Consider the following 18,487-nt stretch of genomic DNA (forward strand, 5'->3'; position numbering starts at 1 on the left):
TTTACAGATGACTTAGATCCAAATTCTACACATTTTTTTGTATATTTGTTTTGTATATACAGCTGTAAACATGTTTTTAACTTAAAGGTCAACTGTGACTGACTCACTTTTTAGTGCCAGCCTCTAGTGGACATTTGAGGAATTGCAGCATTTGACTCTTAACGTGTTTGCTTTTGTTTTTAATCCCCAGAGGTTTAGTGGAAGTCTGTCGTTTTCTTGTTATACTACAAAAGGTCTAACTAAACTAAAAGGTCGAAAGCCAAGTAGTAAAACAATTTACAATGTCACTTCTTCATCAGATGAGGTCAACATCTTTAGAGAACTTTGAGTTTTTAGGTTCAGCCTTAGTGTTTTAGTTTGTCCTCATTTTAAAATGAGACTACTTAAAATTATTAATTGAAAAATCTACCAACTCTTGGGAGCTGACATTAGCTCAGACACAGGAGGATTTAAATTAGAGGTCTGCTTTTGTCTTCCTCTGTCTAAACATTGCTTCAGACGTTAATAAAAATGTCTCTGGTAAATCTGCCACTGTTATCTCTGTAAACCGCACATGTGCCATGCAAAAGCAGGCTCAACAGATGTACTATGCCGTCGTCATTAGTACTTCAAAAAACCCCTCACAGGCAGACGGTTGGAGAGAAACAATATATCTGATGATAAGATTAGAAACCGAAAATAAACCCCAGCTCTAGACACTACTCCAGCTCTGATGCCTTTACTCCACTGAGAGCAGTGATTTTTCACTGAGTCAATAAGATCCATAACACCTTGTATTGCTGCCATCTGGCCTGCCTCTGAGCAAATAAATGAGGGGCTAAGTAGCTTTCAACACCTTCCTCAACCCCACAACTGCAGCTAGCCAGCAGCAGGCAATTTAGCTCCGTAATTGATTTAGCGATTGGCCTGAAAGACGCTTTCACTTATCAGAGATTGGATTACTCGCTGTTTGCTTCATTTCTGATCGCCATTAGTCAACGTCCCTGCTCCGGTGTGATCTCTGGGTGTTTTTTGTTGTTTTTTTTGGTCCCAGTTAAGGTGCCGTTAACGCCATCTGTTTTTGTGGAGGAGTTATTCTTTCATTTGACTGAAAGCCGCTGGAGAACACGAGGAGCAGGAAAGAACCGATATCAGCTGTCACGATAAGATTTTGCTCACTTATGATTCAACGTCTCTTTCTCTCCATCTCCCGACAGCATCCTGTTCGCAGACATCGTGGGTTTCACCAGCTTGGCTTCGCAGTGCACTGCTCAGGAACTGGTCAAGCTGCTCAACGAACTTTTTGGGAAGTTTGATGAACTGGCTACAGTAAGAGCTCTCGATCTCTTTTCGCCCTGACTGAAAGCTTTTCCTCAGAGTATAAGAACAGTAGATGGATCTGCCAGGACTGACAGCAGGTTATTATTTAAACCTATATACAAGCATAGCCAGCAGAGTACTAAAAATTCCACACTGTTCACGCATATTCTCAGACTTTTATTCCATAGCTTTGTTAGTTTGGTAGTTGTGACACATCCTGCAGATGCTGGACTCTTGTTTTGGGGCTTCCTAATACATGCAAGTCTGATCTGCATGTCTTTTGGTGATGATGCACCATGTTTGAGGTCTGTAAAGTGCAAACACAACGACAAAAAGAAAGTTTAATTCTATAAACATTACTTATATGTTGGGGAAAAAAGACAAACAGTTTCCAGCCATGTCCTTTTATCCTCACCTCCTCACGTGTGGCTGATTAAGACAATTATGGCCACAAATTACCAAAATACATGCTCTCTGATACAGGATTAGGACTCCTGGAGAATCACTACCCTCACAGAAAACCCCACGAATGTGACATGTGCCAACATGACCATGCCAGATCTTTCCATTTAATAAAACAAACAAGCATGTGTGACCCAAACAAAAGACTGTAGCTTCAAGACAAAAGGAATTACCCATAAGGAGCGATAAACAACCCACACCAACCTGACAGCACATCCTCAAACCTACAAATTTAGCACAAGTGACCAACCTGTGTGGACATGAATGGTTGTGTTAGTCTGTGGGGGCGGAGTGGATTAATGCCGTGGAGGTGGTAGTACGGAGACCCAGCGGCTTTGTTGTTGTGAGCTTCTAGAGATTCTGCCAAGACTCTTAACCTGAGAGGAAGGAAATACAGTGGAGTTATCAGTATTTAATGAAGGACTATCTGCTCTGACTGAAGTGGACCAGTAAAACGTTACAGGAGAAACAGGATTTACCACGTGTTGTGTCTTTATCATGTTTGTTTGCAGTTCTCTTGTTAAGTTACCTAACCTAACAAAATTTAGACAACTTAATTTAGAACTATCTCGCCTCACATTTCTCCTTTTTCAGAGGTGGTTTCAGGCCTTGGACCCAGGCACACAAAAAGCACAAAAATCCAACTCTTTCAAGACTAAATTATTTATATAGAGTAAATCTTTTAGCCACATTGCACAATATTTCAGATATTTTACAAATAGCTCTATGTCTGCCCTCAGGTTTCCCTCTTTTCTTCACTATCTCCAACTCCAAAAGGTAGCATCCACTCCTGGTTTCTCTGAATACCAAGGTTCTTTTTGTTTCTTGTGCATTGGAATTTTTGTTTGATTGATTTAATTTTTTATGCTGTTTGAACCTTTACTTTGCTTTGGCTATTCCCCACTTCAGCACCTGCGAACCAAATTACAGTTAATGTGTTCAGGTAGAGTATATCTGCAAATTCTGGATGGTTTCAGGCTTCGCTTCAGACACAAAAAATAATCCAACTTTTTCAAGAGAGATTATTTATGTGGAGTAAATTCATTAGTAAGAAAATGTCGCATCCAATCCTGATTTTTCCTTAACACCGAGTTCCTTTTTTTTTCTTAAGCATGAGAATTTTTGTTCGATACTTCTTAGGATTTTAGTCTAAACCATGGCTTTTGCTCTGGATATTCTGGAGACTTTAGAGATATTTGTCTAATATTATTTATAATATTTTGTCTATTTGTCTATTGTCAGTGAGCCTGTTTGGCATTAGCATGACTGTATGAAAAAAAATAATAAAAAAAAAGCCATGTATTCCATTTAACACCTAACATTTAAGTTTTTCAGCTGAAGAAAAATTAAAAAGATCATGCAAAAAAAAAAATGTTTTTTTTTGAAAGACTACTTTCTTAAGTTTTTCAGTATTGGTAAAACATATGTGCACATGACCTATAATTTAAAAAAAAAAAAGAAGAAGATCCAAAATTTAAACACAGATTGTAGCAAAGATTCATTTTATTTGCTTCAGGGCAGTTCTAAAAAAATATTTTCATATATGCTTATGAGTTAAAACTGCATATTTGCTTCTGGTTTTGGTGAGATAAGTAAAGAAGATGGACAGGAGAAAAGTAGGACTCATTTAAATGCTAACTTCTGTCATGAAATAATGCCGCTCAGCCCACAGTGAGCGAGGAGGCAGGTTGGCGGGTAAGTGACTCCGAACATTTGGCGAGCTCCCGTTTCAGCATGTTGTTCCTCTGCAGCGCGAAGAAGCCTCCGAGGAAAACAAAATGTATTATTTAGTCCTGGAGCTCATTTATTATGCTGAGGCATTTATCGATCTAGATAGTGAAAGTAAAGCTGCAGAGATTGACTGACATGGAGGAGGAGGAGGAGGAGGAGGAGGAAGAGGGGGTGAAGGTCAAGAAGGAAAAGACACTGGAAGAAGTGAGGGGGAAGAGATGAGAGGACAGATTTTTAGACAGAAAAATTCCACCTCCTCAGCCCTTATCTCCCCTCTGTGTGAGCGACGCACCACTAGGGACTAGTGAGAGTGCGTACGCTAGCATGCACTGTACATCATTAAGCCTGCATAGCGTTGTTATTTGGGAAAGAAGATTAGGTGAGTGATATGTTATCTACTGCCACTGTAATCATATTAATACTGGATGAGTCACACACACACACACACACACACACACATTAGATCTACTTACTCTCATTTCCTGGACACTTAACCTAAACCTCGCCATATCTGCTTCTTCTATAATCCCCATTATGAGGCTGTTGATGTCTCTGCAGCATCGGAAGACGATAAAGCAGACCCACACCGTGGTCCACATCAGCGTCACTTCGGTCACATGATGACAGGCGGCTGTGTTGGGTGATTCTTACCTTGCAAAATAGCTGATTTGTGCACGGGTAACGGATGCATTAAGGTGCTAACTGATCAGTATCCCATGAGGAACTTTTTGCAGCTTTATTTTACATGCAGTGGAGGAGTGTCAGTACATCTTTGAATCATCCAACTCATGGTGTATCCGACAAACAAGCTGGAATAAGGGCATTTGTAGAGTTTCTCGAAGATGTTTCATCCAAGTAGCAGCACCTCTCCAACTCTCCTGGCAGTGAGTTGGGTCGACAGCATCCACAGATGGTGCTATTTAAGCCCCAGCTCCCTCCACAAGTCCTCTTGCCATTGTTTCAGCTTGCGTTTTTGACTCCTCATTGTCTGTTACGTCCAAAATGTAATTATAAAGATGGGAAAAAATGTGCTCCACCATCCTTACTACATAGCTAAACGTGCTGAATTTTGCTCAGTTGTCTCCAGAGACAGATGGTTTGTCCAGTCATCTGACCAATATATATATATATATATATATATTTATTCCCAGATATCGAGTAGAGCTTCCCAGATGTTTCAGGTTTGCTGATGTCCAGTGTTGGATGAGAATGATCCTGGTTTTGTACATGTTCAGCACGAAACAGCAGAGCAGCTAAGCAGCTAGCGAGTTTTTAGTTGATTTGTTTTGTTGTTTGTTTTTTTTGCGGGAGTTTGCGTGGACCAAACCAGAACTAAATGTATGAGAAAGCATTGGACTTACATCCATCAGCTGGAGACATTGCTTCCAAATGAATCCAACTTAGCAAACAAGTGACGAGAGAAATGGACGAAAGTAAACGACAAGACAGACACACAGTCTGTACATGGCAGACAAAAGTGTCTCCTTGTCTAAATGAAGCAGAATAAGCTGCAACAAACCTAAAACATAGTGTCCCCAGATGAGGACCTTGGGTCTCGGCAGGTTGAGGTAATGTCGTAGTCGACCTTCATTGCCAAAACTGTCGTTTTAGCTTTCAGCTGAAGGAGCTGGAGGTGCGAGTGTCATGTTGTAGTTCAGTTCAGTACAGTGGTTGTTGATCATTGTTAAACTTTGTTCACTATTTTTGAGAATCGTCTCCGTTATATATATAAAACTAGTCCAGAACCATCGCATCCACTCAGTCGCTCCTCAAATGTGCCACATTTTGACCTTTTCCTCCATGAGGCTGAGAGATCTCTTCAGACAGTTTACTCTTGCTTTCCACGTGCACACGCACGGCCACATACACAAACACACACACACACACACACGTCACATGATCAGCAGGATTATCCCTCTTGAGTTCATTCTGCATCTCTGCAATCAGTCATGGCTTAACGTGGGGAGGGAGACGGAGGGATAGAAAGAGCAAGATGCGAGGTGATATGCGGCTTGCTCCAGCGCTCAGCGAGCCATTATATGGAAATCTTGTGATGAGGATATATTGTGTGTGTGTGTGTGTGTGTGTGTGTGTGTGGCTGCGTGTGCGAAGCTGCAGCTGCATCCTAATTGAGATTTATGCCCTGTCGTGTTAGCGAGGGAGAAATTCACTTTCAAACCGGCTCTGTCACAGCTGCTGAGCCTGTCTGACTGTTGTATGCTACACAACACATTTATTCCCCCCGGGGTTGGCGTCTCAACCTAAACTTAACCACGACAGACACCTAACAACGGGCTTCGCCTAAACTATAGCGAGGACAGAAATGAATGGAGCCAGGCTGGGGGGACACGGGTTTTACACCCTCCAATCAGCCGGCTTTAAAATCCCAAACACACACATATCCTTCTCTTGATACATGGCTTTCCGTCTGCTGATAATTTCTCTGCCATTTGTGAGCACACACACATTTAATTTCTGTTCCCAGCTCTGGTATAATCATCCACGTTCAGAATTCTCATATCCTCCCACGCCAGAATCTTTCTGCTCCCGTGAGCAGAAAACCAGAGCACCCCATCTTCTCTCTTCTCATCTCTGCCTCTTACTCTGCTGTTGTCATGAATCCACTGTATGTGTGTGAGTGTGTGTTTGTGCACATATGTGTGCTTGACACTCAGAGGCTGCCTGCAGCAAGGCTTTGTAGGGTCTACCATTACGATTTCCTGATGACTGTGTGTGAAGCAGTGCCAAAGGGAAACCCTGGCGTATGCAGCTAAATCAAAGTACCTGTACCTCGTGTTTGCATGTAACCACGCGGCTGTTCCTGCGTGTGCGGATGTGTGTGTGTGCGCGCTGACGCGCTGTAAAGGTGTGCGTTTGTATTCGTGTCAGTGCCATCATCTCTGAGTTTGTGCGCAGTTGTGCACTGTGACAAATAGCAGATCTGTCTGGGAACGTGTGGGCGGGATTCTACTTCAAGAGCATGTCGGAGCAATTAGAGTTGGCCTCAACTACAACCACACACACACACACACATCTGATTTACATGAACAGGGATGCAGCTGCAGCTTCCATGCATCTTCTGTACAGTCCAGTATCACATAGACGTCTCCTAATGCAGTAGCTCCACCTCTTAAACTGAAAAACGGTCTAAAAATGTATGTGCTAATTTCCTCCTCAAGTTGCTGAACTCTTCTTTCTTTCTTTCCCAAGAGGACCATTACAAGCTTCTAAATTTACATGAATCAACAGAAGGAACTGATCCAAACAGAAATAGTCCCTTTAGTAACTTCTAATCTCTGATCCAGATGGAGACAAAGTGCTGAAAAGCCAAGGCGGTCATAAAAAAAACTGCAGTTCCCGTAATGTCCACTAGAGGCGGGCTCCGAAAGTCATTTCACATAGACCTCCTTGTTAAATAAACATGTTTACAACTTGGCACAAAAAAAAAAAAAGTTAGTCAGCTTGTTCTCAACACATCAACCAGGCAGAACTTTTGTCTTGTGTGGTGTTTAAAATAAGATAATCCTTTAAGTTGTAAAGCACTTTAAGATAAACAGGGAATTATTTTAGAACTAGACTAAATGCACTAAAGTAATGCAAAACCTAATAAACGGTGGTAGAAATATATTTTATGCAAAGGAATGTCAGACTTTATTTACTATGACTTGCTTAGTAGGTGAACTAAAGTTGTTTAATGTGTTGTCTCTGTGTGTGTGTGTGTGTGTGTGTGTGTGTGTGTGTGTGTGTGTGTGTGTGTGTGTGCAGGAGAATCACTGCAGGCGTATAAAGATTCTGGGCGACTGTTACTACTGCGTGTCGGGGCTGACGCAGCCCAAAGCGGACCACGCCCACTGCTGTGTGGAGATGGGGCTGGATATGATCGACACCATCGCGTGAGTCGTGCACACATGCAACAAACACACATGTACATTTTTTTTTTTTTAATATAAAGCACGCACAACATATCAGAAACAGAGGGATGGATCCCGTTCAGTTTGGTCTGTTTTGGTCTGTGATTAATGAAAATCAAGTGACCTCGCTCAGCTTTTCTGGGCTTGCCCCAAACTTAAGAATATCTGGGATGATGCCCTCCATCTGTTAAGCGTGAAACTCCCTCCACTATTAGAGTAAGCACTTGTGTTTAGCGTGGACTTTACAAAAGGATGGACTTTATCCTGAGGAAGTGCACTCAATCTCCCCTTTGTTCTGAAATGAATGAGAAGAATTAGATGCTCTTTCGAATATCTTAATATGTGGAATCTTTTTCTGATCATATTAAGACAGAGAGAAAGCGTCTGTGTGGTTTACGTTGCCCCTCCCTTGAAGCTTCTTTATTTCTGCTCAGTGTCTCCAACCCTGAAGCTCTAACTACATGCACTGTATTTCCTCCTTTCTTTCCTTCTTTTGCTCTTTTTGTGAAAAGGTTTTAGTAAAAGTAGATATATTCAGTATATGTACTGTATGAAAACACATGACATGCACGTGCTCAGGTCAGCTCAAAGGGGGTTCTTTCAGCTTCCATGTTGAAGTTTTAAAGTAAAATGATTTGTCGTTAATTAAACTGACCTTGGTAATACGAGACGCTTTTCATATTCATATTTTTTTCCATATAAAGAGGTTTTGTTTTCTGCCCTTTATGTTCTTTTTAGTTCGCTTAGCATTTCAAAACTTACTCGCCCAATTTTGCTGATATTTGGTGCAGAGTTGGGTCTAATTAGAGACAAACTGAAACGACGTAAGTGCAGATAATCCAACCATATCATTATTTAATAATTAGCTTTTTTCCCTAATCCTGGTCCTGTAAATTTATCCTAATCGTTTGCCAAATTGGATCCACTCCAGGGCATTAATAGAAGCTTTTTAAAGAACACATCTCTTTTCTTCTTTGTTTTATGGCTTTAAATCTATATTGAACAAAACTCAACACTTTGTACTAAATTACATTTTATTTGTGAAGAGTCAGCGAGAATTTAAATGGTCTCGAGCCTCTTTTTTCAGAACCCAGAGCCTGAATGAAAACAGCTTTTTCATTAACAAGACCACACCTCAATGTCTAAGGAGAAGTTTATCTGGATTGAGGAGGGAAAAGGAGGGAGGGGGGTCCTCTGATGTTTTAATGGAGGAAACCAGTGTTTTGGTGTGATTTAGTAACTTATTCTGAAGATGCAAATGATATGTATATATGAGCAATGCATTCCATAAATCTTAAAAATAATAAAATAAAAGCAATAAAATTAAAAAAGCACCACAATAATTTCACGTACATGTCCAAAAACAGGGGGATTAGATGCACCTAAATAGGCAGGTGCAGGTAAATGGATGTTTGAGGCTTGGACTTGCTCCTGAACCTGTTATATAAACTGATTTCTCAATAAAACTAGAGGGATGAATGAATTTTATACAAATAGAATAAAAACCAAAACGTGCAGGCTTGGTGAATGCATGGTCTCTTTGGGGTAATAGTAAAGTAGAGTTATTTATTTTTAGGAGAAATTTGAATAACTTGAAAAAAAAGATGAGAATTTATTCCTCATTTGTCGACACACTTTGTATAACATTTAAACCGACTCATTATTAACGGAGCAGTTTGATTCATTTGGTCACGACATTAGAAATTCAAGCCTTAATGCCGACTGCAGAGATGAACTGTAGACGGAGACTGATCCAATTCCAGACAAATTTGCCGGCTAAAAGACACTCGGTGACACATGCGCACACCCTCCACCCTCCACCACCTCGACACAAGCATGTTGACAAACACACACACACATATACACAGAGCGAGCGCCTTTGCCTCATTTCCTTGTGTGAGCACTCGCCTGTCATGTTCTTTCCCCACTGCTCTGTCTGAGAGGACGAACGCCGCTGTGGGAGTCCTTTATCTCTGAGGACAGGTGCTGCCACACACACTCATCCCTCAGTGTGTGTTTGTGTGTGTGTGTGTGTGTTAGTGTGTAACACCCTGATGATGGGCAGAGCGCGTTTTCTTTTTGCCTTCGCCCTGTAAACACACACAGAAATACACACTTTTCAGACGCTCTCTATTTCCTTCCTCGGGCTCCGTCCGTGACTCTGCCTTGTGTCTGAAGAGGTTGACCTCCCGCTGGGGACGGGGAGCTTACTCTGGTGATTTACTGGAGAGGAGAGGCTTTGGAAATGTCCAGCTTTATCTCCAGTGCACCACAACGCAGGCCCCTTGTGAAGGTGGTCTGCAAAAATTGCACACACACACGTCATGATAGATGCACACACGGTCAAAGAGCTTTGGAAAGAAGTTTGTATTTTCTTGGAGCAAATTTGCAAAGTTGGGGCGATTTTTGTTTGTTTTGGACAAAACTGAGAGCTTGCTTGGCACAAAGACACAAAGACAACACTTTATGACTCATCTGAGAGGAAAATTAAACCAGAAATGTTATCATGGCACCTTTCAGTGGGCAGCACATGAACGTTTTTCCTCAAACTTGATGTGTTAGAAGCAGGAAATACAGCGTGGTGCTTTGGGTGATGTACCTAAGTATTACATATCTTAAATGAAAATGCCATGAAAATGGCATTCTCCAGTTGCAAGATAATGAACTCTGCAATGAACCAAACTAGGTCCAGGAATGGTTTGGGGAACATGACTTCACAGATACTGGTCATAATGTAATGGCTGATGAAAAATAAGGAAACAAAAACAAGCAAATTTTATCTCAAATTGTTAAGAATAGTTTTAGCCCTTTTCCTGTGGGTCTGTCTTCTGAGTGGACACCAAGTGTGTACAGGTTAATTTCATAACAATAGAAAAAACAACTGATCTCCGCCCGAATATATATGAAATGTTGGGCATTTATTTCCTATATTTTATCGTTCTTGACTATTTAAATACTAGATTAGTTTAGTTTGTACATTTTAACCCTTAAGTATGTTTCTGTGAAGTCAAATACAGGTATATAAATAAATAAATTCATGTTGAACCCCAAAGAACAACTAAAAGGGGGTAATTTGCACCAGAAGTGATGCAGGCATGAAGTTGATCTGGAACGTCTCCGTTGATCCTCCTGCAAAGATTCGCTGAAGTGTAACTGCGACACAGTCATACAAATCTTCTGAGCAAACAAATTGCTGCTAATTGCTACGAGTTATCCAACTCGATGCAGAAGTCTTATTTTTCTGAAAGTCGTAAGTCAAGTAGTCAGACTCAGACTCTGATAACTTGATGTCCTTCTAAATCACCAGAGTCTGCGAAGGGTTTCCGTTGTCTTTTAGAGTGCACTCGTCAAGAAGTCGCAGACGTTGGAGCCCGTTCTCATAACTTTTAGTAAGGAGTCGTGCACAACAACGCTCCCACTCCAGGACTCCGGCTCATGTTTTCGGATTCTGCTTTTTCTCTTTCACCAAAACCAAACAAAAACAAGCATTCAAATAAAAAACACCACGTTAAGTGTGCAGTTGCAGTTGATGTAGAGGTATTTCTTTCTATGTGTTGTTGTTGAGACGTGTTTTAAAATCACATTATGAAATGAAATAGAGACACTTCAGTGTAAATGCTCTTGTGTTTTTTGGTTTCTGTAGTAACAGATGAATCCTCCTCCTCCTCCTCCTCCTCCTCCTCCTCCTTGCAGGTCGGTGGTGGAGGCGACAGAGGTGGACCTGAACATGCGCGTGGGCCTCCACACAGGACGGGTGCTGTGCGGCGTGCTGGGCCTGAGGAAGTGGCAGTATGACGTCTGGTCAAACGATGTCACGCTGGCGAATGTGATGGAGGCTGGAGGGCTGCCTGGGTCAGTGCTGACTGTTACACACAAGTGAAACTGGGCCGCAACACAACACACATCCTCACAGATTCTCACACACACACACACACATTCACACCCAGTATCCCAGCAACAGAGATAAAACACAGCCTGGTGATGTATGTATGCCTCCGATCACAACGTTAACAGATGGTTTAATGAATCCTTCCTGCATGTGTTCTGTTCACACTCCTCAAATCTTTTATAGATTATAAGGTTGTTATCTGCAGTAAAATCCAATTAAAGACAAAAATCTAACCTCATAAGGACTTTATTCTTAAAGTGTAGCACTGAATAATTGTTAGACTCTGTCTTTTAAACTCTACAGTTATGTAATATTAAATCAGTGTATTTGCTTGGGAGCTCAGACAAAACTTCTCTTGACTCTGAGATTTAAAATCCAGAAGAGCAAAATGTTTGCACCTGTGTGAAAGATTCCTTCTTCATAATAAACCCAACAAGTGTCATTTATTTATCTGCAGCATGTTTGAAAGTGTCTGTCTTCAGGATTTAGAGGCTGAAACTAGGGTCTGATCATTATTTTTTAAATTTATTTTTGCAGATGAACTAATCAATTAAGCAACTAATTGCTGGAGGATGAGGATGCTGGATGTTTGAGGCTGTTTTTGTATTTCTTTTAAAGTTAAACATGTTAAACAGGCTCCACATACATTCAAAAAGAGTTGTTAAAAAAGCATTTACAATAACAAAAACAGTTGTCTTTACCAACATTAACAGTATATTAGGCAGGTTTCATGCTAATTAATGTCATAAAAAGGACATTAACACGAGTGTATAACATGATACTGTCCAATATATTGACTAAATGCTAAATACTTCTCCCATGACTATAAAAAGTGAGACCGATCCATCAAACAAGGCCAAACTCGTCACACTGATCCGAGCCAGAAGCATCAAAGCACTGCAAACATAAAACAGCATCCTCAAGGCTACAACTTTTTTTTCCCCCCTGATATCACAGACGCTCTTTGCTTATGAGTTGTAGCAGAATAATCTCCTGCCCAGTACAGCGATACTTCCTCCCATTCGTACGCAGCGTGTTCATGGATTTAGAAGATTTTGTGTAAAAAAAGATGAAGTTTAACGGCACCGAGGCTGAAGCCCAGGATCAGTTTGTTGGCTTTGATCTTCAGGAGGTCACTTTATCTCAGATTCAGCTTTGAGAAAATTATTCAGATTTGACGAGGTTGCAAAAAAAAAAAAAAAAAAGTTCCAAAAAGAACAGTAACCGCAGCTAAAAATAATACGACTTCATTAAACAAAACTCGTGTACAGTAACAAGCGGATTTGCATTTAAAACGCGGTGAAATGAGTTCACGTCTTTGGCTCAATTTGGTCTTGTTTCAAGTGAAGTAATAAGATTTTAGGACTCGTTACCAGATTAAATGAGTCATTAGGGTGAAAATTTCTCTGCTGCAAAGAGTTTTGAGCAAACTGAGGGGCTGTTAGGCCGATAAAAATAATGAGGGGGATAATGATTTGAGACCGTGGTGCCTGACTTTTATCACTAACTGCTCTTCCGTCCTCTGCTCTGCTCGTGCTTCCAGCAAGGTGCACATCACAAGGACGACCCTGGAGTGTCTGAACGGCGACTACGAGGTGGAGCCGGGCTTCGGCCACGAGAGGCACGCCTTCCTGCAGAAGCACCACATCGAGACGTTTTTCATCGTGCCATCGCACAGACGCAAAGTACGACTCCTTTGCTGACTTTTCTCGGTGCAAGTCGAGAGGTGCCGCAGCTGTCGGTGCTGTAATAGTTAATCCTCTGATGCAGGGAAGGGAGGCAGGCTGCATGTGTTAAGCTGCCCTACACATGGCTACTATCACTTATCTCACACCAGCTCCACATTTGCACCCGATTTGTCATTTTAAATCCTCAGCACGCACTTGATATATGCAGGTTCTGTAACACGGCACACGCTGAGTTTACTGTAAAAATCCCGTTCAAGCCCACTTTACTTCTGTGAATGACACGCTCTCATCATTTCAGTGCCACGTTGTCTTTTTCACCCCTTTTCATTACTAGAAAAGGTAAATTTGTGCCTTTTTTTAAAACGTACTGTAAAATATTTGAGGTTTCAGAGTAATTAGCTGGTGAAGTTGAAGCTAAAGTTTAATTTTAGAAGTGTATCTTGGCCAAAACAACAATGAATGCTTATTTTTAGTGCCAAGAAAAGACCAACATATACACATGTCATTACTGCTACTGCTGCTAATAATGATAATAATAATGATATGAAGAAGAAAAAGAAGCTGAGGAACAGTTTAAATTGACACATATTTGCATATTTAGCACAATATCATCCTAAATATAGCTTAACAATGTCATACAAGCTAAAAGTAATCATGCAAACATTTAAGCATATGCCTTTACCCAACTGCAATATGCTAATAACTAATCGGACAAATCAGTGTCACTTAATCTGATATTTTAAGATAGCTGGCTAAGCTTCATTTGAACCTGTTGAGATTTAATATGTCGAAGTAACATTCCCTGGCTCCATTGTCCTTGTGCGTGTTGTTAACTTCCATATATTATGTGTGCAATAATAAAAAAACGCTTTTTGACCTCGTGAAGTAGCGTGCATGCATATAAATGTGCTAGCTGGAAATGTGCCAAGTGTTGCTTCTTTCCGTGGGATTAAACTGGAAAATGCTGCATTTAATTTGAACTTTGAGCTCACAGTTAGTATATGGGAAGCAAAATGTTTCATCGGTAACTTCATGAGACCACTGCGAGGCAACTGTTGCCATCTCGAAGCGGCGGAGGAAAACAGTTTAATAAGCTAACGACTGGGTAACTTAATGTAGGAAACACAAATACCTAATAAAAGGATGAGGCTATACAGCTAAATATATTAACGTAATATCCACCTCTTCCGCAGAAAAGGTGCTTTAGGATTTAATGCTGAAGCTTTTCACAGTGAGGATACACCTTCCGAGTGTGGAAATGAAAAGAAAAAACACGACTCGGTTGTAATTTTCCGCCTTGAAAGGAGAACTGCTGATGTGTGAAGCAGAGAACTGAGTGATTTGTTACATAGACAGTGTGTAAAATCAGACCCTTAAATCTACTTTTGTCTTCATTTCCAGATCTTTCCCGGTCTTATCCTGTCCGATATCAAACCAGCCAAGAGGATGAAGTTCAAGACCGTGTGCTATCTGCTGGTGCAGCTCATGCACTGCAGGAAGATGTTCAAGGCCGAGATCCCTTTCTCCAACGTCATGACCTGCGAGGACGACGACAAGGTTGCATGCGTTCACCACTACTGTACACAGCAGATCATGAGGAGTATTTGTGGGTTACGTAGTGCGGAGTAAATCCCTTCAGTGTGTTTGTATGTCCATTTGTGACATCTTTAATCTGCTACACACACAAATCTGGATTTCTAGATTTCACAGGATTGTAAGTACTACAGAGCTCCTGCATTACAACGACTTGTAAAAAGATACAATGACACAACTGGTGGGGTTAATCTCACTGCTCTTAAGCGTCCCGAGTGTGTTAACTGTATATGCTGATGCGGTTGTGCGGTGTCATGTGCACATGAGCATTCACTGGGGCTCTTCGGAGCGTTTCTCATTATCTCTGTGTGTGTGTTTGGTTTTAAACTGCTATGACGCAGCGGTGAGTCAGTCCTCGTTGGTTTCGGTCCGTCTGTGTTTGGCGTTCAGTGTCTGGCTGTCAGAAATAGCCTGCTAGCTGTAATCCGCCCCAACTGTGTGAGCCCTGGCCAGGCATTAGGACTTCATGATTCTGGTGGGGTTGCATTATTACGACTGCTGGTAATCACCCACAGCCTGGTATCATCTCCTCTAATAGCATTAGACACATTGTTACGTGATTATCCACGTAGCCAGAATCCTAGCATTGTGACACTGACATTTTATAACAGAATTATGACGCTGCAAATTGTTTGGGCCATGGAAAAAAATCTCTGATGAATTTCAGATTTTTGGTGGCGCAGATGCAACTGCACGGATTATCAGTAGACTTTTGTGCAACTTCGCATTCACATTTCACGTTCTTATGGCTATTTTTAATGAATGCATTCATTGATCTAGTGAGTGGGTTTATTAAACACGGCTACCGGCATGTTAGACTCGTGTCCCAGAGACGGTTTCTCCAGTCACACTTTCACTCTGGGGATCTTTTTGGGGACACGAGATTAACAGGATCAAGTAATCAGACTTGAGTGTTGAATGTTGTTAGTTGGGGGCCATTGAGGGGAGGGGCCAACTACACGAATGCCAGGTGCAAAAGTTTCCCAGCAGAACAGTGAATTGTCACAAGGTGTTCGATGTTATTCACTTCTCCTGTCAGTGGTTTTAATGTTGTGGCTGATCGGTCTCCCATGCCCTGGATGACTGAGAACCTTCACAGATATAACAGAACCACCACAAAGTGTAACACATGTATCACCAAGACCTCAAACGTTTCTCCAAAAATGTTGTTTTTGCAGAAACTCTCAACTCTTCAGTTGAGTCAGTTCTTGTGCTAGAAGGCTGAGAAGTGACATCACATTCTGTTTTTGCGTTGTTTTGTGTACTGTTACAGTCCGTAACTCTCAGAGCTGCTGTCAAAGCACCTAAATCAATAAGTCTGTGCACATTTTTTGACAAGATCATAGAAAGATTTCTCCAATCATCATCTTCTGACGAAATCTGCAACGACTCCCAACCAAACTAGAGACATATTTGTACATAGCTGTTGTTTTTTTGTGGACTTAATCAAGTGGAAAACAACTCAGCTCAACTTAGCTGAGTGACTTAGGAGTAGTTTATTGGTGTAATGAGCATCCTTACATAGTCAGACTGAAAGCAGACTTTCATCCTTCCTCTAATATCTGTTTGGTCCAAACCAAATCTTTGGAGCAGTCTCACACCTCTGCATGTGCACGACTCCCAGCACCAGCTGAGACCCAGTCAGCATCAGCACACGAGGCCGGCCCGGCCTCCGCAGAGACTGATTGTGTTGTTCTCCTCCTCGCTGTCCGCCAGCGGAGAGCCCTGCGGACCGCGTCGGAGAAGCTGAGGAGTCGGACGTCCTTCTCGGCCACGGCCGTGCAGCACTCCCCAGGCACGCGAGTCAACCGCTACATCGGGCGGCTCATCGAGGCGCGGCAGACGGAGTCCGAGACATCAGACCTCAACTACATCACCCTGTTCTACAAGAGCAGAGACAGGGAGCGCAGGGTGAGAACGCGCACACGTACACAGTGAACATCTGCAGAGACGAAAGCCAGCCGCTTAGATTCGAAACAAATATACACTTTGCTCATTACACACAAGGTAACATGCTTCGTGACTGCATGTTCTCCCTGGTTGTCTCTTATTCTCACCCTGCACAGTCTCTAATTCTCTATCTCCCCTTTCTCCCACGCCTGTTGTCTATGATGAGTGTGTGTGTGTGTGTGTGTGCACGTGTGCACGAGGAATCCACCCACCCTCTCAGGAGGGGGTGCAGATAATGATTTGGGAACGTCTGAGCTGCACACGTGCTCTCTCCCTCTCTCCTATGTGTGCGTGGGCAGAGTCATAAAGGAGACGGAGAGCAGGGCTGGGTTTGTGCGTATCAGTGTCTGCAATCTAGATATTTAAACTGGCTGCACGATGAATTAAAACCAAAGTTGAAACTTGTTAATTGTGTCTCCTTTTCAACATAATCTAGATGTCGGAGTCAAGTATAACAAATAAGTACAAAGAGTTTTTTTTTTTACTCCTACACAACAGTAAACATGTCTTTTAGGAAGTGGAAGCAAAGTATCACTGTACAACAAATTTAGATCTAACTGCATGTCAGTCTTTATTAGATAAGGGATAAGATAAGACATTAAGTTTTATTTCTAAGCGTTTATGCAGATTCTTTGCGAAAAGCTAAGGTAAAAACTTCTGCTCCCTTTATATATTTATGATAAATATGATGCACACAGTTTTACAGTTTGCAACAAATCATTTGAAGCTTATAAACTGCTGATGACTTTAAATCATTTGAATGATATGGACCTTTAACTGTAGATGGACTAAATCGTTTACAGTCACGAGTTTGGCTCAAAAATTTGCACTTGGACAAATCACAAAGACCAGACAATAGTCAGTTACATACCAGACAAAATCTTGGACTCACTTTTCACTGGATTGTACGACTTGTCATACCAGCATGTGGCCGTAATCTGTATTCATGAATCAAAAGCGAGGGGAGAAGAGCTAAGACGAACTGGCCTTAATGAATCATGCTGTTTGAACATATTGCTTTTTGTCACATTTCTTTTCTTTTCTCGCGCACTGGTTTTCTAAGCTGGTGATCAGTCAGTCAGAGGAGTCAGAAGTCCTGTTAGTGATAACGGTGGTAGGCAATGCCTCTAAAACTATAGGTTCAAAGGAAAACAACCCAACCATTAAAGACCTCCAAAGACTTTCATGCACACTTTGTTCCAGCCTGTGACACCGGGTTCAGGATTCTCTGTGGAAAACACTGGTCCACAGACTCTTTATTTTCTTTATTTTAAACAAAAAATTCTAAACATTTACCTTTCGTCCTATAATTATAAGAGAAGAATCCAAAAACAGTCGTTATTTGATTCACATAAAACCTGAAGGGATTTTGTTTCTCTCTCTAGGAACAACTTTTCTCTTGGTCATAACAAAGCGTTGACATGACTGTGGAACAATATTCAGATGTAATTTTAGACTTTATGATGCAGGTTATGTCATTTGAATTTATCTATGAGTGTTTGTCGTCTGAATCCGGAGTAGAAGGTGTTTTTTTTTCCCCCTCAAGAAACAACTGAAGATGCACAAGTGAAGATTGATTTTTTTTTTAACTTGTTGCACTTTTTTCTTTTTTTTTTACCATTTTTTGGATTTAAAAATCAAAATCAAATATCAGCCCAGTTTTTGTTTATGGTCTTAAACGCAAACTTGAAATATCAAAAACTGCACGGGCCCAAATGGATGGATGGATGGATGGATGATAGATGGATGGATGGATAATGGATGGATGGATGGATGGATGGATGGATGGATGGATGGATGGATGGATGATGGATGGATGGATGGATGAACGGATTGATGGATGGATGGATGGATGGATGGATAGATAGATAGATAGATAGATAGATAGATAGATAGATAGATAGATAGATAGATAGATAGATAGATAGATAGATAGATAGATAGATAGATAGATAGATGGATGG

General features: G+C 41.3%; 1 protein-coding gene across 1 annotated transcript in view; it reads left to right on the forward strand.

The window, feature by feature from the left end:
• LOC125008823 (adenylate cyclase type 1-like) overlaps window positions 1-18,487 on the forward strand; it is a 49,322-nt gene that overhangs the window by 10,501 nt on the left and 20,334 nt on the right. Inside the window, exons 4-9 of the mRNA XM_047586144.1 lie at window positions 1,197-1,308; window positions 7,258-7,385; window positions 11,097-11,255; window positions 12,836-12,977; window positions 14,382-14,537; window positions 16,290-16,484. Of these exons, the coding sequence (XP_047442100.1) occupies window positions 1,197-1,308; window positions 7,258-7,385; window positions 11,097-11,255; window positions 12,836-12,977; window positions 14,382-14,537; window positions 16,290-16,484 (892 nt within the window). The remainder of the gene's footprint in view (window positions 1-1,196; window positions 1,309-7,257; window positions 7,386-11,096; window positions 11,256-12,835; window positions 12,978-14,381; window positions 14,538-16,289; window positions 16,485-18,487) is intronic.

The sequence above is a fragment of the Mugil cephalus genome, chromosome 6, assembly GCF_022458985.1.
Source record: "Mugil cephalus isolate CIBA_MC_2020 chromosome 6, CIBA_Mcephalus_1.1, whole genome shotgun sequence".
NCBI lineage: Eukaryota > Metazoa > Chordata > Actinopteri > Mugiliformes > Mugilidae > Mugil > Mugil cephalus.